This window comes from Somniosus microcephalus, chromosome 19 (assembly GCF_052327205.1).
Source record: "Somniosus microcephalus isolate GS21.2 chromosome 19, FLI_Smic_1.0, whole genome shotgun sequence".
Taxonomy (NCBI): domain Eukaryota; kingdom Metazoa; phylum Chordata; class Chondrichthyes; order Squaliformes; family Somniosidae; genus Somniosus; species Somniosus microcephalus.
In genome coordinates this window covers 4,032,668-4,056,984 of record NC_141005.1, presented here as the reverse complement: position 1 = coordinate 4,056,984, position 24,317 = coordinate 4,032,668, and the positions used below count along the sequence as shown (strand labels likewise).

The 24,317-nt window shown below is 47.3% G+C and overlaps 1 protein-coding gene across 2 annotated transcripts in view; it reads left to right on the top strand.

Annotated features, from left to right (window-relative positions):
* LOC147103497 (V-type proton ATPase 116 kDa subunit a 2-like) overlaps positions 1-24,317 on the top strand; it is a 95,858-nt gene that overhangs the window by 24,494 nt on the left and 47,047 nt on the right. For both annotated transcript variants that reach the window (XM_086011826.1, XM_086011827.1), the window contains 3 exons: positions 3,480-3,577; positions 9,780-9,917; positions 19,948-20,048. In XM_086011826.1, coding sequence (XP_085867952.1) covers positions 3,480-3,577; positions 9,780-9,917; positions 19,948-20,048 — 337 coding nt within the window. The remainder of the gene's footprint in view (positions 1-3,479; positions 3,578-9,779; positions 9,918-19,947; positions 20,049-24,317) is intronic.

The following is a 24,317-nucleotide window of genomic DNA, read 5'->3' as shown; positions in this document are numbered from 1 at the left end:
AACTGTCTCTCCAGCTCTCGACCTTCAAACTGTCTCTCCAGCTCTCGACTTTCAAACTGTCTCTCCAGCTCTCGACCTTCAAACTGTCTCTCCAGCTCTCGACCTTCAAACTGTCTCTCCAGCTCTCGACCTTCAAACTGTCTCTCCAGCTCTCGACCTTCAAACTGTCTCTCCCGCTCTCGACCTTCAAACTGTCTCTCCAGCTCTCGACCTTCAAACTCTCCTCTCTCCAGCTCTCGACCTTCAAACTGTCACTCCAGCTCTCGACCTTCAAACTGTCTCTCCAGCTCTCGACCTTCAAACTGTCTCTCCAGCTCTCGACCTTCAAACTGTCACTCCAGCTCTCGACCTTCAAACTGCTCTCTCCAGCTCTCGACCTTCAAACTGTCTCTCCAGCTCTCGACCTTCAAACTGTCACTCCAGCTCTCGACCTTCAAACTGTCTCTCCAGCTCTCGACCTTCAAACTGTCTCTCCAGCTCTCGACCTTCAAACCATTCATAGAATCATAGAATGGTTACAGCACAACAACAACAACAACTTGTATTTATTTAGCGCCTTTAACGTAGTAAAACGTCTCAAGGCGCTGCACAGGAGTATTATAAGACATAACATTTGACACCGAGCCACATAAAGAGAAATTAGGGCAGGTGACCAAAAGCTTGATCAAAGAGGTAGATTTTAAGGAGAGTCTTAAAGGAGGAAAGCGAGGTAGCGAGGCGGAGAGGTTTAGGCAGGGAATTCCAGAGCTTAGGGCCCAGGCAACAGAAGGCACGGCCACCAATGGTTGAGCGATTATAATCAGGGATGCTCAAGAGGGCAGAATTAGAGGAGCGCAGATATCTCGAGGTGTTGTGGAGCTGGAGGAGGTTACAGAGATAGGAAGGGGCGAGGCCATGGAGGGATTTGAAAACAAGGATGAGAATTTTGAAATCGAGGCGTTGCTTAACCAGGAGCCAATGTAGATCAGCGAGCACAGCGGGTGATGGGTGAACGGGACTTGGTGCGAGTTAGGACATGGGCAGCCAAGTTTTGGATGACTTCAAGTTTATGTTGGGTAGAATGTGGGAGGCCAGCAGGAGAGCGTTGAGAATAGTCAAGTCTAGAGGTAACAAAGGCATGGATGATGGTTTCAGCAGCGGATGAGCTGAGGCAAGGGCAGAGACGGGCGATGTTACGGAGGTGGAAATAGGCGGTCTTAGTTATGCTGCAGATATGTGGTCGGAAGCTCATTTCAGGGTCAAATATGACACCAAGGTTACGAACAGGAGGTGGCCATTCGGCCCGTTGAGCCTGTGCCGGCTCTCTGCAAGAACACATCAGCTAGTCCCACTCCCCTGCTTTTTACCCGTAGCCCTGCAAATTGTTTTCCTTCAGAAACTTATCCAACTCCCTTTTGAAAGCCGTGATTGAGTCTACCTCCACCACCCTCTCGGGCAGTGCATTCCAGATCCTAACCACTCGCTGTGTAAAAAAGATTTTCCTCATGTTGCCTTTGGTTCTTTTGCAAATCACCGTAAATCTGTGTCCTCTGGTTCTCGACCCTTCTGCCAATGGGAACAGTTTCTATCTACTCTGTCCAGACCCCTCATGATTTTGAACACCTCTATCAAATCTCCTCTCAACCTTCTCTGCTCTAAGGAGAACAATCCCAGCTTCTCCAGTCTCAATTCAATTCAATTCAATTTTATTTGTCATATATGCAGCAGACATGTGTACTGCACAATGAAATGTTGATTTTTACGAGTCCTCCCAACATTGGAATAAATATGGCATAACAATGATAAAAATACCAATAGAAATACAGTAATAATAAATAAAACAACAGTAATAAATAATAAATTATACATTCATGAGTCTTATGGCCTGGGGGTAGAAGCTGTTTCGAAACCTGCTGGTACAAGACCGTATGCTTCGGTATCTCTTACCGGACAGGAGCAGGGCGAAGAGGTTGTGGCTGGGGTGGCTCGCGTCTTTAATGATTCTCGGGGCCTTCCCCCGGCACCTCTCGGGGTAGATATCCTGCACAGCAGGTAGTTTAATTCCTATAGTATGTTGTGCAGCTTTCACCACCACCTGTAGAGCCTTGCGGTCTGTGGCGGTGCAGTTGCCATACCAGGTAGTGATGCAGCCGGACAGGATACTCTCGATGGTGCACTGGTAGAAGTTGGTGAGAATCTGGGGGGCCATTCCTTATTTCTTCAGTCTCCTGAGGAAGAACAGGCGTTGGCATGCCTTCTTCGTTACGACGTCGATGTGATGTGACCACGTTAAGTCCTCCGTAATGAATACACCCAGGAATTTGAAGCTGCTGACCCTCTCCACCTCAGCCCCTTCGATGTAGATTGGGGTGTGTCCCTCCCCCTGCCGCTTCCTGTAGTCCACGATCATCTCCTTTGTTTTGCTGATGTTGAGGGAGAGGTTGTTGTACTTGCACCATTCTGCTAGAGCTCTTACCTCTTCCCTGTAGCCTGTCTCGTCGCCATCTGTGATCAGGCCTACAACAGTAGTGTCATCAGCAAACTTGATGTTGGAGTTGTGCGTGGCCACGCAATCGTGAGTAAACAGGGAGTACAGAAGGGGGCTGAGCACACAACCCTGGGGAGCTCCCGTGTTCAGGATCAGTGTTGAGGAGGTGTTACTGCCTATTTTCACCACCTGGGGCCTGCCCGTCAGGAAGTCCAGGATCCAGTTGCATAGGGAGGTGTTAAGTCCTAGCTGACTGAGCTTGTTGACAAGCTTGGAGGGGATAATGGTATTGAATGCTGAACTATAATCAATGTCTATAGTTTATCCCCATAACTGAAGTCCCTCATTCCTGGAATCATTCTTGTAAATCCTTTCTGCACCCTCGCCGAGGCCTTCGCATCCTTCCTAAAGTGTGGTGCCCAGAATTGGACCCAATGCTCCAGTTGAGGCCGAACCAGTGTTTTATAAAAAGGTTCATCAGAATGATTCTGTTTGTTGTTTTCACTCTTTCTCGCATTACCGACTGCAGTGAGAGGGCTGGGATTGACTTCCTCTCTGGTCTGTGGCGGTGCGGTTCTCAGTGGATCACTTGTGTCAGCAGGAACCTGGGATAACTCCTGCTATCTTCTACCCCCAACCCTGCTACCCCCACAAAACGGGAAGGACCATATCCAATGCTCCCTGTAGATTGCACTATGTTCTGTGCTTTTGCAATGACTTTGAATAGGCCGTGCACCCCAAAAATAATTCCGGGGAACATTGCTGTGCGGTATTTCGAATGTAAGAGCTTGTGAGCGGCCTGCACGGGAGCTTGCAGATTACTGCAGGGCCGCGCATGCGCGCAGCTTCGAGGGAACATTGACCATATCCCCCCCAGCTGTCATGATTAAGATGGAGCGCAGTGAGGAGTTGAGTGGCGTGTTGACACTCTGGTGCAGCCTGTCGCAGTTCCACAAGCTGCCTGTTTATGGTCTTTATAAGATGAGACGAATGGTTTTCTTTTGTGTTTCAGGTTATTTGTTGCAAGAAATTAAAAAGGCGGATATATCTCTGATGGACAGTGAAGTAAATCCTGTCGCACCTCTGCCGAAGCATGTTTTAAAAATACAAGTAAGTTTCTTTGCTTCCCCATGGGATCCCGGTGCTTGGTGGGGGAGTTGCTTGTAATGTAAATTTTGTTCTATTTTCGCGCCTCGTTTGCCTTCTGCCGACTCTCCGGGGCTGCCAGTCACATGTGGTGGTGAGACTGATCAGGTGACTTGTTCCAGTGACGTTATAAAGCTGCAGCTGCTGCTCACACACAACCTTTGGACTGCCCTCCTTTAGCAAGCATCCTCCAGGATGTAGCTCAGAGTGTCTGCTAACTCCTGCTTTATTCTCATGGTGCAAAAGTCTTTGCCAGAATTTACTGGATAGGGAACTGTGGAAATGAACCCCTGTCTTGCTACTCTGATATAATATACTGGAGTTCTAGTATGTCGTCATAGCCTGAAAATAAAAGCACCCAATGTGTACCAGCCAATCACTTCAATGGTGACGCCTGTCATTAACAGAACATCTGCAGAATTGTAGAATTCACAGCATCGAAGAAGGCCGTTTGACCCATCATACCTGTGTGGGTGCTAGCCCTCCCTTAGCTAGAGCTGTACTCTAATCCCATTGCCCTGCCCTTTTCCCCATATCCTTTTGTATTCTCTTGTTTCAAATACTTAATCCAAGTCTCTCTTCAATGATGTGGTCTCTACCTTAATAACCACTTGTGGTGAAGCATTCGCTGTTCTAATGGCCTCTGTGAAAACATTTCTCCTAACCTCACCCATAACCCTATTTATGTCTCCTTGCTATCAATTTTCCAACCAGTGGAAATGCTCTTTCACTATTCAGCCTCTCAAAATCTTTCAGAAATTTGAAAAACTCTAATAAAGTTTCTTTAACCTTCTCTTCCAGATAGAAACATAGAACAATAGGAGCAGGAGTCGGCCATTCGGCCCTTCGAGCCGGCTCCGCCATTCAATATGATCATGGCTGATTCTCTATCTCAATACCATATTCCTGCCCTCTCGCCATACCCCTTGATGCCTTTTGTGTCTAGAAATCTATCTAGAGATGAAAAATGCCCCAATTTTTCGAGTCTTTGTGACTATAAACTCCCATTCGTGTTATCATTCCAGTGAATCGTCGCTGTGCCGCTTTATTGCCCATATACTCAAAATCCCACTTTCTTTTTTTATGGTCCTTTGTACCTGCATTTCCATCTTTTAAAGATCTCTGTATCTGCACCCCTTGATCTGCCTGTGGCTCCACTTTGAGTCTAACCATCTAGGGTGTTCGTCCTTTCACTGTTTTTTCCCAAATCTACTGCTTCACATTTCTCTACATCGAACAGCAGTTGCCACCTATCTGCCCACTCTGCCAACCTGTCCATGTGCTCCCATGGTCTCCCATATTCGTCCTCATGGATTGCCAGTGCCCCTTATTTATCATCACCAGCAAAGTTCAGTATCATTGCTCTTGTGTCTATGTATAAATAATTTACATGAATGAATAAATAAATAAAGAACTTGCACTTATATAGTGCTTTTAATTACCTTGGGATGTCCCAAAGCGACTTACAGCCAATGAAGTACTTTTGAAGTGTAATCACTTTTATAATGTTGGGAAATGCGGCAGCCAATTTGCGCACAGAATGATCCCACAAACATCAATGAGATAAATAACCAGTTAATCGGTTTCATGATTTTGGTTGCGGGATAAATATTGGCCAGGACACCGGGAGAACTCCCTTGCTCTTCAATTTAGTGCCATGGGATCTATTATGTCCACCTGAGAGGGCAGACGGGGGCTCGTTAAACGTCACTTCTGAAAGACGGCATCTCCGACAGTGCAGTGCTCCCTCAGTACTGCCCCTCCGACAGTGCAGCTCTCCCTCAGTACTGCCCCTCCGACAGTGCAGCTCTCCCTCAGTACTGCCCCTCTGACAGTGCGGGGCTCCCTCAGTACTGCCCCTCTGACAGTGCGGCGCTCCCTCAGTACTGCCCCTCCGACAGTGCGGGGCTCCCTCAGTACTGCCCCTCCGACAGTGCGACGCTCCCTCAGTACTGCCCCTCTGACAGTGCGGCGCTCCCTCAGTACTGCCCCTCCGACAGTGCGGCGCTCCCTCAGTACTGCCCCTCCGACAGTGCGGCGCTCCCTCAGTACTGCCCCTCTGACAGTGCGGCGCTCCCTCAGTACTGCCCCTCCGACAGTGCAGCTCTCCCTCAGTACTGCCCCTCCGACAGTGCGGCGCTCCCTCAGTACTGCCCCTCCGACAGTGCGGCGCTCCCTCAGTACTGCCCCTCCGACAGTGCAGCACTCCCTCAGTACTGCCCCTCCGACAGTGTGGGGCTCCCTCAGTACTGCCCCTCTGACCAGTGCGGCGCTCCCTCAGTACTGCCCCTCTGACAGTGCGGCGCGCCCTCAGTACTGCCCCTCCGACAGTGCAGCTCTCCCTCAGTACCGCCCCCTCCGACAGTGCGGTCGGTGCTCCCTCAGTACCGCCCCTCCGACGGTGCAGCTCTCCCTCAGTACCGCCCCTCCGACAGTGCAGCTCTCCCTCAGTACCGCCCCTCCGACAGTGCGGTCGGTGCTCACTCAGTACCGCCCCTCCGACAGTGCGGTCGGTGCTCCCTCAGTACCGCCCCTCCGACAGTGCGGTCGGTGCTCCCTCCGTACCGCCCCTCCGACAGTGCAGCACTCCCTCAGTACTGCCCCTCCGACAGTGTGGTGCTCCCTCAGTACTGCCCCTCCGACAGTGCAGCTCTCCCTCAGTACTGCCCCTCCGACAGTGCAGCACTCCCTCAGTACTGCCCCTCCGACAGTGCGGCGCTCCCTCAGTACTGCCCCTCCGACAGTGCGGCGCTCCCTCAGTACTGCCCCTCCGACAGTGCTGCGCTCCCTCAGTACTGCCCCTCCGACAGTGTGGTGCTCCCTCAGTACTGCCCCTCCGACAGTGCAGCTCTCCCTCAGTACTGCCCCTCCGACAGTGCAGCACTCCCTCAGTACTGCCCCTCCGACAGTGCGGCGCTCCCTCAGTACTGCCCCTCCGACAGTGCGGCGCTCCCTCAGTACTGCCCCTCCGACAGTGTGGCGCTCCCTCAGTACTGCCCCTCCGACAGTGCGACGCTCCCTCAGTACTGCCCCTCCGACAGTGCAGCGCTCCCTCAGTACTGCCCCTCGGACAGTGCGGCGCTCCCTCAGCACTGCCCCTCCGACAGTGCGGTGCTCCCTCAGTGCTGTCCCTCCGACAGTGCGGCGCTCCCTCAGCACTGCCCCTCCGACAGTGCGGTGCTCCCTCAGTACTGCCCCTCTGATAGTGTGGCGCTCCCTCAGTACTGCCCCTCCGACAGTGCGGCGCTCCCTCAGTACTGCCCCTCTGACAGTGCGGCGCTCCCTCAGTGCTGCCCCTCTGACAGTGCGGCGCTCCCTCAGTGTTGCACTGGGAGTGTAAGCCTAGCTTACATTCTCAAGTCTCTGGAGTGGGGCCTGAACCCAAGACCTTCTGACTCGGAGGCGAGAGTGCTACCACCTGGAATACAAATGAAAAACAGAAGATTTTCCAGTGCAGATCTTCAGGGCACATCACATCCTGCCAATCTGGAAAACATCCATTTACCCAAGTCTTTACTTCCTGTCCCCATACCGTCTTTCTATTCATGTGGCAACTTTCCCTTTAATACCATGTGCCATATTTTTCGCAACAAGCTTCTTAAATGGCACCTTATCAAATACCTTCATAAAACTCAAATGACACCAATCACATTCCCCTTAGTTGTGCACTCTGTGTTTTGAAGTTAGTTAGTCAAACACAGCTTGTCCTTTGCACATGTATTTAGACGGTTTTGATTAGCCCACCCTTTCTAATTACTTACTCATTTCATCCCTTATAAGGGGCTCTAGGAGTTTACCCTCACAGTCGAGATAAGACAAATTATCATTCATTTCACGGCTTACTCTTTCCCCTTTCCTGAACAAGGTGTAACATTTGCCACCTGCCTCTCCTTTGGCACATTTCCCATTTCTTCAGATTTTTGGAAAGTTGTGTTTTGTGGCACTGCTATTTCCTTCAGGATTCTGGGATGGATGGCATGTGGACCTTTTGGTCTCATTACCTTCGGTAAATACAGTGTCTGTTTTGAGTGTTTATCTCCACATCCTCCCCAGGTACTCCCACAGTCCCACTGTTGCCTTCCTCTGGTGTAAAACACCTAATACAGGAAACTTTGTGATATCCGGCTCCGACGAGACTGAGCTGTTGCCGATCTATCAAAACTGCCGGACATACAAAGTTAATGTTGAAGCATACGGAGGTTTTCATCTCCGTATCTGACAACAAACACTGTTGCTTAGCAACAGCTTCTAAAGAGTCGGCTGCAGCTGCAAGCGTCTCTAGCTGAAGCTGTTGCTATAGCTACAGACCTTGCAGTGGCTGACTGGGGAAAAAAAAAGAACGAGATCTAAAAAAAACTTACAGAAAACGGCTCCAGATTTTTGCCGTTAGATCGAGTATTCCGGACATGCAACCTCCGGATAAACCAAAGTTTCCTGTAATTATCTCTGCCATTTCCTCGCTCAAGTACAAGATGGCCCTTTCATCCCTAAGTGGAGCCGCACCTTCTTTAATAATTTCTTGTGTGGTTAAAATCCCTTCCTACTTCCCTTTATGTTGACTGCTAGGCTTCTTTCAAACTCCCTCCAACCCTTCATAATCTCTCTTGCAGCATCCTTTCTATATCAGTTATAATTTTCAGTTCTACCCTCTCTATCGTGTGTTTTTAAAACCTCATTTTGTTCCGACCTTTCTATTTATCCATGACACACCCCCTTCTAATCAGGATGTATTTTACTTGTACCTTAACCCTCTCGTTTTTGTGATCCGCCTTTAATGATAACACATTCATAAAGGTTTCAATAAATGTGACGTCTCAAAATGATGAATTAATTGTGTAGTGATTGTGAAAGTAAAGTTAATATTCTGGAGCAAACTCTGCCGAACGGGGAGCGGGGAAGCCAACTCTGTTGAAATGTTATTTATAGGGACTTCCAGAAGGCATTTGATAAAGTCCCACATAAGAGACTGTTATCTAAGGTAGAAGTCCACGGAATTGAAGGCAAATTATTGACCTGGTTAGGAAATTGGCTGAGCGGCAGGAGACAGAGAGTAGGGATAATGGGCAGGTACTCAAATTGGCAGGATGTGACTAGTGGTGTCCCGCAGGGATCTGTGTTGGGGCCTCAACTATTCACAGTATTTATTAACGACTTAGATGATGGTGTAGAAAGTCATATATCCAAATTTGCCAATGACTCAAAGATAGGCAGCATTGTAGGCAGTGTAGATGAAAGCATAAAATTACAAAGGGATATTGATAGATTAAGTGAGTGGGCAAAACTGTGGCAAATGAATTTCATTGTAAGCAAATGTGAGGTCATTCACTTTGGACTTAAAAAGGATCGAACAGGGTACGTTCTAAATGGTGAAAAGCTAAAAACAGTGGCGGTCCAAAGAGACTCGGGGGTCCAGGTACATCGATCATTAAAATGTCATGAACAGGTACAGAAAATAATCAAAAAGGCTAATGGAATACTGGCCTTTATATCTAGAGGACGAGAGTACAAGGGGGTAGAAGTTATGCTGCAGCTGTACAAAACCCTGGTTAGACCACACCTGGAGCACTGTGAGTAGTTCTGGGCACCACACCTTAGGAAGGATATATTGGCCTTGGAGGGAGTGCAGCGTAGGTTTACCAGAATGATACCTGGACTCCAGGAGTTAAATTACGAGGAGAGATTACACAAACTAGGGTTGTATTCCCTAGAATTTAGAAGGTTAAGGGGTGATCTGACCGAAGTTTTCAGGATATTAAAGGGAACAGATTGGGTAGATAGAGAGAAACTGTTTCCGCTGGTTGGGGATTCTAGGACTAGGGGACACAGTCTAAAAATTAGAGCCAGACCTTTCAGGAGTGAAATTAGGAAACACTTCTGCACACAAAGGGTGGGAGAAGTTTGGAACTCTCTTCTACAAAAACAGCAATTGATGCTAGATCAATTGTTAATTTAAAATCTGAGACTGATAGATTTTTGTTAACCAAAAGTATTAAGGGTTATGGGCCAAAGGCAGGTATATGGAGTTAGATCGAGGGGCTGAATGGCCTCCTCCTGCTCCTATGTATTTCTTGGAGTGATAACAGTTGTAACACACGCTGCGGGCAGTGGTCAGTGAGAGGTATTGGCGGAAATGCTGCTTCACAATGTGTCTGTTTCGTGGTTTAAGGAGCAGCTTCAGCAGCTGGAGGCGGAGCTGAGGGAAGTGACAAAAAACAAGGAAACTCTGAAGAGGAATTTTCTGGAGCTGACTGAGTACAATCACATGCTGAGAGTGACCCAGGACTTTGTGAAAAGAACTTCCGAGGTGAGTGCGTTTGAGATTCCGGCTGAATTCTCGTATTTCATGGCAGAACGTTACGCCGTCATCGCGCCATTTGTCTGAAAGCTCTTGTTCCATTTTTTTAAAAGTAGAAAGTTGTGTTTGTTTCCCCCAGTAGTCTACATTTAACATTGATTTAGTATCGTGGTCATAGAGCTATGATTTTATGCTTTAATTAACTCCAGAACTCTTGCTGTGTTTCAGAGTGTGTTTGTTCACACCCTGTAGACAACAATTGATGGTGTGGTTTAAATTTTAAATGGATTTCTGGAATATGATGGCTGTTTCTGTTAGTTCCTCAGGTTCCTGGAGTCCTTGGGAAATGACAATCCCCCTGAGCCAGTCATTTATTTAAGTTTTCAGCTCACACATTGTGAACTAAAGGAACCACTACAGTAATGAAACGATCAAATGTTAGGAATCGTTTTATTGTAATAACCATGAGCTACAAAAAGGAACACTTGAAACTTAAAGTAAAAGGTTGCTTCTGTATACTCCGTCTTTGCTTTCCAGCATTCTGTTCTTTCGTCAGGTAATTCTGCTTAAGTGTCAGCCTAGGATCAGTGGGCAGCACTCTCGCCTCTGAGTCAGAAGGTCGTGATCTCAAGCCCCACTCCAGAGATTTGAGTACATAATCTAGGCTGACACTCCCAGTGCAGAACTGAGGGAGCGCTGCACTGTCGGAGGGGCAGTACTGAGGGAGTGCTGCACTATTGGAGGGTCAGTACTGAGGGAGCGCCGCACTGTCGAAGGGTCAGTACTGAGGGAGCGCCGCACTGCCGGAGGGTCAGTACTGAGGGAGCGCCGCACTGCCGGAGGGTCAGTACTGAGGGAGCGCTGCATTGTCGGAGGGGCAGTATTGAAGGAGTGCTGCACTGTCGGAGGGGCGGTACTGAGGGAGCGCTGCACTGTCGGAGGGTCAGTACTGAGGGAGTGCTGCACTGTCGGAGGGTCAGTACTGAGGGAGTGCTGCACTATTGGAGGGTCAGTACTGAGGGAGCGCCGCACTGTCGAAGGGTCAGTACTGAGGGAGCGCCGCACTGCCGGAGGGTCAGTACTGAGGGAGTGCTGCACTGTCGGAGGGTCAGTACTGAGGGAGTGCTGCACTGTCGGAGGGGCGGTACTGAGGGAGCGCTGCACTGTCAGAGGGTCAGTACTGAGGGAGTGCTGCACTGTCGGAGGGTCAGTACTGAGGGAGTGCTGCACTGTCGGAGGGGCGGTACTGAGGGAGCGCTGCACTGTCAGAGGGTCAGTACTGAGGGAGTGCTGCACTGTCGGAGGGTCAGTACTGAGGGAGTGCTGCACTGTCGAAGGGGCAGTACTGAGGGAGTGCTGCACTGTCGAAGGGGCAGTACTGAGGGAGCGCCGCACTGTCAAAAGTGCCGTCTTTCAGATGAGACGTTAAACCAAGGCCCTGTCTGCTCTCTCAGGTGGAGGTAAACGATCACAGGACGCTATTTGAAGAAGAGCAGGGGAGTTCTCCTCAAATCCTGCCCAATATTTATCCCTCATCCAATATCATTAAACAGACTAATTGGCCATTTATCTCATTACTGTTGTCGGATTCTGCTCTGTTCAAATTGGCTGCTGCATTTCCTACATTACAACAGTGACTACACTTCAAAAAGTACTTCATTGGCTGTGAAGTGCTTTGGGATGTCCTGAGGCCCAAGAGACGCTGTATAGATGCCAGTTTTTCTTTCCCCAGTCAATTGTCCCCTCAATTTTCTCTCTCCTATTTTAATTTTATTTTTTCTTATTAATCTAATATTATAATAATAGGTATGGTAGTGTGGTGAAAATGTTACTGGGCTAATAATAATCCAGAGGATATGAGTTTAAAATCCCATCAGGGCAATTTGAGAATTTGGAATTGGTTTTAAAAATCTGGAAATAAAAAGCTGGTGTCAGTAAAAGTGACCATGGAGCTGTCAGATTGTCATAATAACCCAACTGGTTCACTAATGTCCTTTAGTGAAGGGAACCTGCCGTCCTCACCCGGTCTGGGCCTATAGGTGACTCCAGACCCGCACCAATGTGGTTGACTCAATCCACTCAGTTGGATCAAGAAGGCAGCTCACCCCCACCTTCTCAAGACAACTAGGGATGGGCAATAAACGGCAGCCATGCCAGCGATGCCCACATCCCAAGAATTAATAAAATATCTAACTTTCTGTATCTGTTGCGACTCTCCAAAGGCTGCTTTTTCCAGCTACTTGAATGCCTAAATGTAATGTTTGACATGGTCATTTTACAGACATGCTTTTAAATTCATTCTCGGGATCTGGGCGTCGCTGGCAAGGCCGGCATTTATTGCCCGTCCCTAGTTGCCCCGAGAAGGTGGTGGTGGTGGTGCTCCCGTAACTCGGACAATCTTAGCAGCCCCTCCCTGGTTTTTTCGTGCAGCTGGGTGAGGAAGCTCTTCGGGCGCTGGAACCCGATTGCACAAGATGTCGTTAAACACTTTACCAGCGGCTCCTAGCTGTTGGTCAGCTTATTGCAGTGTGGCATTGCAGCAAACCTTTCACGAGTGCTAAACATAATGGAACACAAAGTGTAGAGATTTGGGAATAAATGAATATGGGTCCGGCAGCATAGTGGTAATGTTACTGGGTTAGTAATCCAGAGGCCTGGACTAATGATTCGGAGACGTGAGTTCCCATCCCACCACGGCAGCTGGGGAATTTAAAAAAATTCACATTTTTTTTAGGTGATTCAGAAGGCATACGGGATACTTGCCTTTATTAGCCGAGGCACACAATATAAGAGCAGGGAGGTTATGCTTGAACTGTATAAAACACTAGCAGCTAGAATACTGTGTGCAGTTCTGGTCACCACATTACAGGGTGGGCATGTGTGCTGTGAGGAGGATGCCGAGAAACTCCAGTATGATTTGGACAGGTTGGGTGATTGGGCAGAAGCATGGCAGATGCAATATAATGTGGATAAATGCGAGGTTATCCACTTTGGTGTCAAAAACAGGAAGGCAGATTATTATTTGAATGGCAATAGATTGGGAGAAGGGGAAGTGCAACAAGACCTGGGTGTCCCAGGGTGAGTGTTTGCTAATGCTCTGGGGGAGGGTTTAAACTAAAATGGCAGGGGGTTGGGAACCTGAGCGGGTAGACGGAGGAAAGGGAAACAAGGCTAAAAGCAAAAGACAGGAAGGAGAAAAACAAAAGGGGGAGGCAGAGAAATCAAGGGTTTAAATCAAACATGGCCACAGTAAATAATCATTCTAAAAGATCTAAGAGCGTTAAAAAAACAAGCCTGAAGGCTTTGTGTCTTAATGCAAGGAGCATTCGTAATAGGGTGGATGAATTAGCTGCGCAAATAGAGGTAAACGAATATGATATGATTGGGATTACGGAAACATGGCTCCAGGGTGGCCAAGGCTGGGAACTCAACATCCAGGGGTATTCAATATTCAGGAAAGATAGGCAAAAAGGAAAGGGAGGTGGGGTAGCATTGCTGGTTAAAGAGGGGATTAGCACAATTGAAAGGAAGGATATTAGCTCTGATGATGTGGAATCTGTATGGGTAGAACTGAGAAATACCAAGGGGCAGAAAACGTTAGTGGGAGTGGTATATAGACCTCCAAACAGTAATGCGGAGGTCGGGGATGGCATTAAACGGGAAATTAGAGAAGCATGCAATAAGGGCACAGCAGTTATCATGGGTGACTTTAATCTACATATAGATTGGGCTAACCAAATTAGTAACAATACTGTGGAGGAGGAATTCCTGGAGTGTATACGGGATGGTTTCCTGGACCAATATGTCGAGGAACCAACTAGAGATCAGGCCATCTTAGACTGGGTATTATGTAATGAGAAAGGATTCATTAGCAATCTTGTTGTGCGAGGCCCCTTGGGTCAGAGTGATCATAATATGATAGAATTCTTCATTAAGATGGAGAGTGAAATAGTTGACTCAGAGACTAGGGTCCTGAATTTAAATAAAGGAGACTACGATGGTATGAGGTGCGAGTTGGGTAGGATTGATTGGGGAATGTCACTCAAAAGGGTTGACGGTGGACAGGCAATGGCAAACATTTAAAGATCGCATGGATGAACTACAGAATTTGTTCATCCCAGTTTGGCATAAAAATAAAACAAAAAAGGTGACTCAACCGTGGCTAACAAGGGAAATTAGGGATAGCATAAGATCCAAGGAGAAGACATATAAATTGGCCAGAAAAAGCAGTAAACCTGAGGATTGGGAGCAGTTTAGGATTCAACAAAGGAGGACAAAGGGATTAATTAAGAGGGGGGAAATAGAGTATGAGAGTAAGCTTGCAGGGAACATAAAAACTGACTTTAAAAGCTTTTATAGATATGTGAAGAGAAAAAGATTGGTGAAGTCAAGCGTAGGCCCCTTGCAGTCAGAATCAGGGGAATTTATAATGGGGAACGAAGAAATGGTTGACCAATTAAATACATACTTTGGTTCTGTCTTCACAAAGGAGGACACAAATAACCTCCCAAAGATGTCGGGGAACAGGGAGGAACTGATAGAAATCAGTATTTGTAAGGAAATGGTGTTAGGGAAATTGATGGGATTGAGGGCCGATAAATCCCCAGGGCCTGATAATCTACATCCTAGGGTACTTAAGGAAGTGGCCCTAGAAATAATAGATGCATTGCTGGTCATCTTCCAACATTCGATAGACTCTGGAACAGTACCCATGGATTGGCGGGTAGCTAATGTTACCCCACTGTTCAAAAAGGGTGGTAGAGAGAAAACGGGGAATTATAGACTGGTAAGCCTGACATCGGTAGTGGGGAAAATGCTAGAGTCCATTATAAAGGATGTAATGGCAGAGCACTTGGAAAAAAGTGACCGGATCAGACAAAGTCAACATGGATTTACAAAAGGTAAATCGTGCTTGACTAATCTACTGGAATTTTTTGAGGATGTAACTGGTAAAATAGATAAGGGAGAACCAGTGGATGTGGTGTATTTGGATTTTCAAAAGGCTTTCGATAAGGTCCCGCATAAGAGATTAGCGTGTAAAATTAAGGCACATGGGATTGGGGGCAAGGTACTGACTTGGATAGAGAACTGGTTGGCAGACAGAAAGCAAAGAGTTGGAATAAACGGATCTTTTTCCGAGTGGCAGGCAGTGACTAGTGGGGTACCGCAGGGATCGGTCCTTGGACCCCAGCTATTCACAATATATATTAATGATCTGGACGAGGGAACTAGATGTAATATCTCCAAGTTTGCAGACGACATAAAGCTGGGTGGGCGTGTGTGCTGTGAGGAGGATACCGAGAAACTCCAGTATGATTTGGACAGGTTGGGTGATTGGGCAGAAGCATGGCAGATGCAATATAACGTGGATAAATGCGAGGTTATCCACTTTGGTGTCAAAAACAGGAAGGCAGATTATTATCTGAATGGCAATAGATTGGGAGAAGGGGAAGTGCAACGAGACCTGGGCGTCCTTGTGCACCAGTCGCTGAAAGTAAGCCTGCAGGTGCAGCAGGCGGTTAAGAAGGCAGATGGTATGTTGGCCTTCGTAGCGAGAGGATTTGAGTACAGGAACAAGGATGTCTTGTTGCAGTTGTGCAGGGCCTTGGTGAGACCACATCTTGAGTATTGTGGTGTATGTGCCTTTAAGAGCCCCTGTGTACTGTAATGCCGGTAATGGCCACTCGGGCTATATAAGCCTGTATAGTGTCTTGTATCTTTTAGTTCACCTCCAGACTTTGTACAGTAAACACCTGTTAAACCAACTCCTGCATTCCGTGTCTCCATTAACACACGGATACAACAAGTATTGTGTGCAGTTTTGGTCGCCTTATCTGAGGAAGGATGTTCTTGCCATGGAAGGAGTGCAGCGAAGATTCACCAGGCTGACCTGGGATGGCAGGAATGACATACGAGGAGAGATTGGGTCGATTGGGCTTGTACTCACTGGAGTTTAGAAGAATGAGAGGGGATCTCATCGAAACTTATAAAATTCTAACAGGACTAGACAGACTAGATGCTGGAAGGATGTTCCCGATGGTCGGGGAGTCCAGAACCAGGGGTCACAGTCTAAGGATAAGGGGTAAGCCATTTAGGACAGAGATGAGGAGGAATTTCTTCACCCAGAGAGTGGTGAACCTGTGGCATTCTCTACCAAAGAAGGCAGTAGAGGCCAATTCATTAAATATATTCAAGAAGAAGTTGGATATATTTCTTAAGGCTAAAGGGATCAAGGGATATGGAGAGAAAGCAGGGACAGGGTACTGAATTTGGATGATCAGCCATGATCTCATTGAATGGCAGAGCAGGCTCGAGGGGCCGAATGGCCTACTCCTGCTCCTATCTTCTATGTTACAGGAAGGATGTGATTGCACTAGAGAGGGTACAGAGGAGATGTACGAGGATGTTGGCTGAGCTGGGGAATTTTAGCTATGAGGAAAGATTGGATCGGCTAAACAACCCCATTGTTTTCTTTGGAACAGAAGAGGCTGAGGGGAGACCTAATTGAGGTGAATAAAATTATGAGGGCCTAGATAGAGTGGATAGGAAGGACCTATTTCCCTTAGCAAAGAGGTCAATAACCAGAGGGCATAGATTTAAAGTAATTGGTAGAAGGATTAGAGGGGATTTGAGGAGAACTGTTTCCACCCAGAGGGTGGTGGGGTCTGGAACTCACTGCCTGAAAGGGTGGGAGAGGCAGAGACCCTCATCACATTTATAAAGTACTTGGATACGCACTTGAAGTGCCGTAACCGACAGGGCATCGGACCAAGAGCTGGAAAGTGTGATTAGGCTGGATAGTTCTTTCTCGACCAGTACGGACAAGATGGGCCGGATGGCCTCCTGCTGTGCTGTAAATTTCCATGATTCTATGATAAGCTGCACTGGATATTTGATGGGCAACAGGAGAGTTTACACTTGAATTGGGTTTTGTTGAGCTAATTAATATTACAGGATATAAATGACTGGTCTTTTACAAAAGTACTGTATATTTATTAAACTGTCTAAGAAGAAGAAAGAACTTGTATTTATATATTGCTTCAGGACATTCCAAAGCGCGTCAGAGCCAATGAATTACGTTTGAAGTGCAGTCACTGTTGTAACACACACAAACACAGCAACCAAACACAGCAAGGTCCCACCAACAGTGAGACAAATGACCAGTTAATATGTTTTAGTGAGGGATAAATGTTGGCCAGGACACGGGGAGAGCTCCCCTGGTACAGGAGGCGGTGTCCGGGGGGGGTGGGGTGCCGGTGAGATGTGGGCTTTCACCCTGGGTAGGTTCCTGATCTTGCCTGTTGGAGATGGTCGGACGGAAGCTAAGGGATTCCTCACGGGGACAGAAAGACCAAGTGCTGGGCCGGTGTCCCTGAGAGAGCTTTCTCCCCTGGTGGCAGCCCCTGCCAATCGATCACTGGGCTGCACTGTTGCTCAGGAAATGGTGCATCGTTCGTCATGGAGGAAAGAAGTGGACGAAGGTTTACAAACGTGAATCCTTCTCGTAAACATTTCAAGTTTCTCTTCTTTGGCTCTGACAGTATTTTGATGTCTCAAATCATTTGTCTAATTCTGTGACTGAAATTGTAACGTTGAATATTTTTTGAGACATTTTATAATTGCTGACACATATTTTGTCTTTAAAACTATACTGCTGGTGATAATTTCACAGGCTCGGAATGTGCTAATTTACCAATCTAACGAAAGAACCAGCCAGGGCGAAATATTACTTGTATTCCACATTACATGACTCATTTCAGAACCTGTTCAAATCTGTTTCTGTTGTGAAGAGAACGTGTATTCAAATTAATCAGAACTGCAACTAAAGAGTAAAATCCGAAATGCCTCTGTGAAAAATGCAACTAATAACAGAAAATACACAGCAGGTCTGTCACTGTCTGTGTAAACGTTACCCACTCATTGATTTATTTAAAAGACCCTTTCGGTAAACCATTGTTGGACAGGTTAAACAACTGCAGCCTGGGCCGTAGATTGGAGCTGCAGGGAAGATGCATTGTCAGCTTTTGAGGTTAAAGAATGCAGATAAGAACTGGATCAGGAAAGTGAGTTGCCTCCAGTTCTGGCCCGGTGTCCGGGAGGGGCCCCGGTGTCCGGGAGGGGCCCCGGTGTCCGGGAGGGGCCCCGGTGTCCGGAGGGGCCCCAGTGTCCTGGAGCGACCCGGAGTCCCGGAGCGGCCCTGGCTCCCCGAAGAGAATTGTGCTCATTATCCAAGAATAGCAACGATGCTCAATCTGCAGATTATAATTAAAGCTTTGCCTTGGCCTCTGAATTTTTAAAAAAGGAAACAAAATAAGAGCCAATGATTTCAGGAGAGGATTTAAACGGGTGCACTGGATTTGGATCAGTTTAATCAATGTCTAACATTTTAGTCATTTCTTGTATCGCTGCAGAATGCTGTGCGTGTAACTCTCTGTGCTGCAGTGTGTCAGATGGGAATAGAGTGATGTCCTATTCCAAAGGCCATCATTACTGTTACCAAAGTCCAACTTAGATAATCAGAGTAAGGGCAGAGATCAGCTGGAGGGACCAGAGGATGGAGCCTGCTGTACACCTGGAAATCCTGAGGATATTTGCATCTCCATCAGCCTATTGCCCGCTGTTAGATAGCTACTTAATCCCACAGCCCACTGCTCGCTGGGCTGAAAAGGCTGCGTACCATTAACCATTCTCACAGGGTCACTGATGAGATAAGAGTGAGCTGACTTACTGCCATGCTGACCAGCCACGACGATTAAGAAAGCCACAAGCAGGAGGTTACACCAGGTCAATGATGTCTACACAGTGGGCAATTTGTCTTATCCAGCACTTCATTAGTTTGTACGTGCATCTGATGAGATGGGCTCCCACAGTCCCGAAGAGACAATGAAATGGGGGGGAAATGCATTAACCAGCAGCACAAATCCGTAAAGATCTACTTTTTGTTCTCTGGGAAGTTAACTTAAGTCAAAGAATCCAACTTTTTAAATAAAAGCACCCAGAATAAATATGAATTCCTCCACCTAGCAAAAACAGGGGAATAACATTACCCCAGCAATTCAGAAATAGCCCAGCGAGTGAAGTTATGAACTGAAACCAGTGTGTACCCAACGTGGGCAATAAATGCAGAACAGTGACCGTGTAATGCCTTCCAGTGATTCAGTGTGAGTGAGTAGAGCGGATCAAACACGGGGAGATCTCACTGCTGGAACCAGGCAAAGCAACAAGTCAAAGAGGAATAAGAAGCTATGCTGAACCTTTATAAATCACTGGAGAGGCCTCAGTTGGAGTATTGTGTTCAAGCCTGGGCATCACACTTAGGAAGGATGTCAAGGCCTTGGCGAGGGTGCAGAAGAGATTTACTGGAATGGTACCAGGGACGAGAGACTTCAGTTACGTGGAGAGACTATAGAAGCTGGGATTGTTCTCCTTGGAGCAGAGAAGGTTAAGAGGAGATTTGATAGAGGTGTTCAAAATTATGAAGGGTTCTGATCGGACAAATAAGGAGAAACTGTTTCCAGTGGCAGAAGGGTCGGTAACCAGAGGGCACAGATTTAAGGCGATTGGCAAAAGGACCAGGGGGGAGATGAGGAAACTTTTTTTTTTACGCAGCGAGTTGTGATCTGGAATGCGCTGCCTGAAAGGGCGGTGGAAGCAGATTCAATAGTAACTTTCAAAAAGGAGTTGGATAAATACTTGAAGGGAAAAATCGACAGGGCTGTGGAGAAAGAGCCGGAGTGGGACTAATTGGAGAGAATCTTTCAAAGAGCCGGCACAGGTACAATGGGCCGAATGGCCTCCTCCTGTGCTGTATTGTTGATTCTCTGATTCTATGAATAACATTGGCTGCAATGTTTGACATTTGGATATGGGGGGAAAACTTGGCAGAAGCTTTTTTTAAGATACAAGTGATACTGGGTGGAGTCCGTGATGGACCCAGTTGTGTAGTCTGTGGAAGGAAGGGAATTGTTGGCCAAATTGTCTTTTTTTCAACCATCCCTTTTTTCTGATGATCTTTAAGATGTTACTTTTCTCTCTTCAGCTTGATCTCTCCAACCAGACCCAGTACGAGGAATTCCCCTCTTTGGACAAAGAGCCGCTAATGGATTATACGAACATGCAGCGACTCGGAGCTAAGTTAGGGTATGTAGGTGCACCCGGCTTGTCAGCCGTGTCACTTCCTCCATTATCCACAGTCTCAAAGATGCTATAAAACATAAAGTGAACTTTCGATTCAAATAGAAATTAAGTGGAATCAAGAACTGGCTGCCACAAGGAGTGGTTGAGGCGAATAGCAGAGATGCATTTCAGGGGAAGCTCGATGGGTACATGAGGGAGAAAGGATATGCTGATAGGGTGAGATGAAGGCATGGCTGCCAGTGGGGGGGAGACGCACAAGAGGCCAGAGGCAGAGGAATGGAGATTTTGGGGCTGGGGGTGGGTGTGGGGTATGAGGCCATGAAGGGAACGTAAACATAAGGATGAACATTTAGAATTTGAGTTATTGGGGACCGGAAGCCAATGTAGGATCAGTGAGGCCAGGACTGACGGGTGGTTGTGGAGTGGGAGAGGGTGCGGGCAGCAGAGATGTGGGTGGAGGGCGGGGCTGGGCCGGGCCGGGCGGGGCCTGGGCCGGGTGGGGCTGGGGCTGTGCCGGGTGGGATAGGACAGTATTCCCAGGGTGCTCACTGTGTAGAGTGTTCGGAACTGAACACCAAGTACATTATTTGCAGTGGCTTAAAGCGCTGCATGTTTCAGAAGAAACATTAGAATATCAGTTGCTTTTTCCCCTGCACTGTTTGAAATGTTTTAAAGGGATATTTGTACCTTTTCAAAAAGTTGCAGCGACCTTTCCTCTCGATGTTTATCCGTTCCTTTGCTGAACAGACTTTAATTTCCTACACTTGCTTTATGTCCGGCACTTTGTGTCTGCTCCTTTCTCCCATTGCTGATCTGTATATTTTTCGCCTTTTGGTAAATTCTGTGCTGTTCAAGGATGGGGAATGACTCAGTCGCCCATTGACGGCCATGAGCAGCCTCAGGTCAAGCACCGCTTGGGTCAGATCAAGGCTTCCTTTGCTCTAACCCCAACACCAGTACAGCCCCAGCGTGGTATTCCCAATTTCTTTGTAGCCACCCTGGTTGAGGGAGGAGTATCTGGGCAATCCCAGCGTCGTCAGCAAGGCCCCCGACTCATTTCCAGCATCACTGTGGGCAGGATTTAAACAGAGTTGAAAGCAGCATGTTAAAGCCCATTCCTGCTCCCTCAGCCTTATTCTATTATTAATGGCCCGGTTACACAACTGATCCTTGTATCAAATGTCAAACAGTTTTAGCTTGGAAACCAGCAGTGCAACATGGGAGTGAAGTGGCTGGATTCCTTGCTTTTGTACTCTCTGCCTCTATTTATGAAGCCCAGGATCCTGTAAGCCTTTTTAACCGCTTTCTCAACCTGCCCTGCCACCTTCAATGATTTGTGCACATATACCCCCCCAGGTCTCTCTGTTCGTGCACCCACTTTAGGACTGTACTCTTTTAGTTTATATTTCTTCTCCTCGTTCTTTCTACCAAAATGTATCACTTTGCACTTTTCTGCGTTAAATTTCATCTGCCACGTGTCCGCCCATTTCACCAGCTTGTCTGTCCTCCTGAAGTCTATCACTATCCTCCTCACTGTTCACTATACTTACAAGTTTTGTTTCATCTGCAAATTTTGAAATTGTGCCCTGTGCACCAAGTCTAAGTCATTAATATATATATCAAGAAAAGCAGTGGTCCTAGAACCGACCCCTGGGGAACACCACTCTATACCTCCAGCCTGACAAACAACCGTTCACCACTACTCTCTGTTTCCTGTCACTATCCGTGCTGCCACTGTCCCTTTCATTCCATGAGCTTCACCTTTGCTGCTAAGCCTATTCTGTGGCACTTTATCAAACGCCTTTTGGAAATCTATGTACACCACATCAACCGCATTGCCCTCATCAACCCTCTCTGTTACCTCATCAAAAAATTCAATCAAATTAGTTAAACATGATTTGCCTTTAACAAATCCGTGCTGGCTTTCCTTAATGAATCCACACTTGTCCAAGTGACTGTTAATTTTGTCCCGGATTATCGTTTCTAAAAGCTTCCCCACTACCGAGGTTAAACTGACTGGCCTGTAGTTGCTGGGTTTATCCTTGTACCCTTTTTTGAACAAGGATGTAACATTTGCAATTCTCCAGTCCTCTGGCTGCACCCCCCCGTATCCAAGGAGGATTGGAAGATTATGGCCAGTACCTCTGCAGTTTCCACCTTTACTTCCCTCAGCATCCTAGGATGCATCCCATCTGGTCCTGGTGACTTATCTGCTGTAAGTACTGCCAGCTTTTCTAGTAACTCTTTATCAATTTTTATTCCATCCAGTATCTGAACTACCTCTTATTTCACTATGATTTTGGCAGCATCTTCTTCCTTGGTAGAGACAGATGCAAAGTACTCATTTATAACCTCAGCCATGCCCTCTGCCTCCATGCATAGGTCTCCATTTTGGTCCCTAATCAGCCCCATCCTTCCTCTTACTACCCGTTTACTATTCATATGCCTATAGAAGACTTTTGGATTACCTTTTATGTTGGCTGCCATTCTATTCTCATACCCTCTCTTTGCCCCTCTTATTTTCTTTTTCACTTTTCCTCTGACCTTTCTATATATCGCCTGATTCTCAGATGTATTCTCGACCTGACCTCTGTCATACGCACTCTTTTCCTGCTTCATCTTACTCTCTATATCTTTTGTCATCCAGGGAGCTCTGGCTTTGGTTGCCCTACCTTTCCCCCTAGTGGGAATGTACCTCAACTGTACCCGAACCATCTCCTCTTTAAAGGCAGCCCGTTGTTCCATTACAGTTTTGCCTGCCAATCTTTGATTCCAGTTTACCCGGGCCAGATCCGTTCTCATCCCACTGAAATTGGCCTTCCCCCAGTTAAACGTTCTTACTCTAGATTGCTCCCTGTCCTTTTCCATAGCTAATCTAAACCTCATGATGCTATGATCACTGTTCCCTAAGTGTTCACCTACTAACACTTGTTCCACTTGACCCACCTCATTCCCCAGAACCAGATCCAGCAATGCCTCCCCCCTCGTCGGGCCTGAAACATACTGATCAAGAAAGTTCTCCTGAACATACTTCAGAAATTCTTCCCCCTCTCTGCCCTTTACACTATTACTATCCCAGTCTATATTAGGATAGTTGAAGTCCCCCATTATCACTACTCTATAGTTCTTGCACGTCTCTGTAATTTCTCTGCAAATTTGCTCCTCCATATCTTTCCCACTATTTGGTGGTCTATAGAATACACCCAGTAGTGTAATGGCACCTCTATTATTTCTTAACTCTAGCCATATAGATTCTGTCCTTGACCCCTCCAGGACATCCTCCCTCTCCAGCACTGTAACATTCTCCTGAACCAATACTGCCACACCACCTCCTATCTTTCCTTCCCTATCTTCCCTGAACACCTTGTAACCAGGAATATTTAATACCCAATCCTGCCCTTTTTTGAGCCAGGTCTCAGTTATTGCCACTAGTTGGAGAAATTTATCCAGAACTTGTAAATTCCTGCCCGAGTTTGCTTCATCTGAAAAGTCTACATTTGTGAAGTTTTATCACATCATAAAATTGGCACATGTGCGGGCTTTGTGTTGGATTGGTGGAGTTCCAGTAAATGTGCAGCGCTCAGCCTCTAATCCATGGCCACAGCTCGCCTATTTATTCGGCTTCTCTTTACGAGCTCTCATCGAGCACCTGCTGCCGTGCCAGGGTCAGAGGGTGAGCACTTGATCTGCTTCCGGGGGACGAGAAGCCGTGCGGCTGGTGCAGCTGCCGTCTGGTTACGTTTCCCCCTGCCCTCCAATTCCCTCTCAGTGGTTCCCCTGAAGCACACACTGTCTTTTGCCCTAACAGGCCCCCACACACAGTGTATTAACACAGCAATGCTCTGTGCTAACAGGCCCCACACACAGTGTATTAACACAGCAATGCTCTGTGCTAACAGGCCCCCACACACAATGTATTAACACAGCAATGCTCTGTGCTAACAGGCCCCTGCACACAGTGTATTAACACAGCAATGCTCTGTGCTAACAGGCCCCTGCACACAGTGTATTAACACAGCAATGCTCTGTGCTAACAGGCCCCCACACAGTGTATTAACACAGCAATGTTCTGTGCTAACAGGCCCCCACACAGTATATTAACACAGCAATGTTCTGTGCTAACAGGCCCCCACACAGTGTATTAACACAGCAATGTTCTGTGCTAACAGGCCCCCACACAGTATTAACACAGCAATTCTCTGTGCTAACAGGCCCCCACACACAGTGTATCAACACAGCAATTCTCTGTGCGAACAGGCACCTGCACACAGT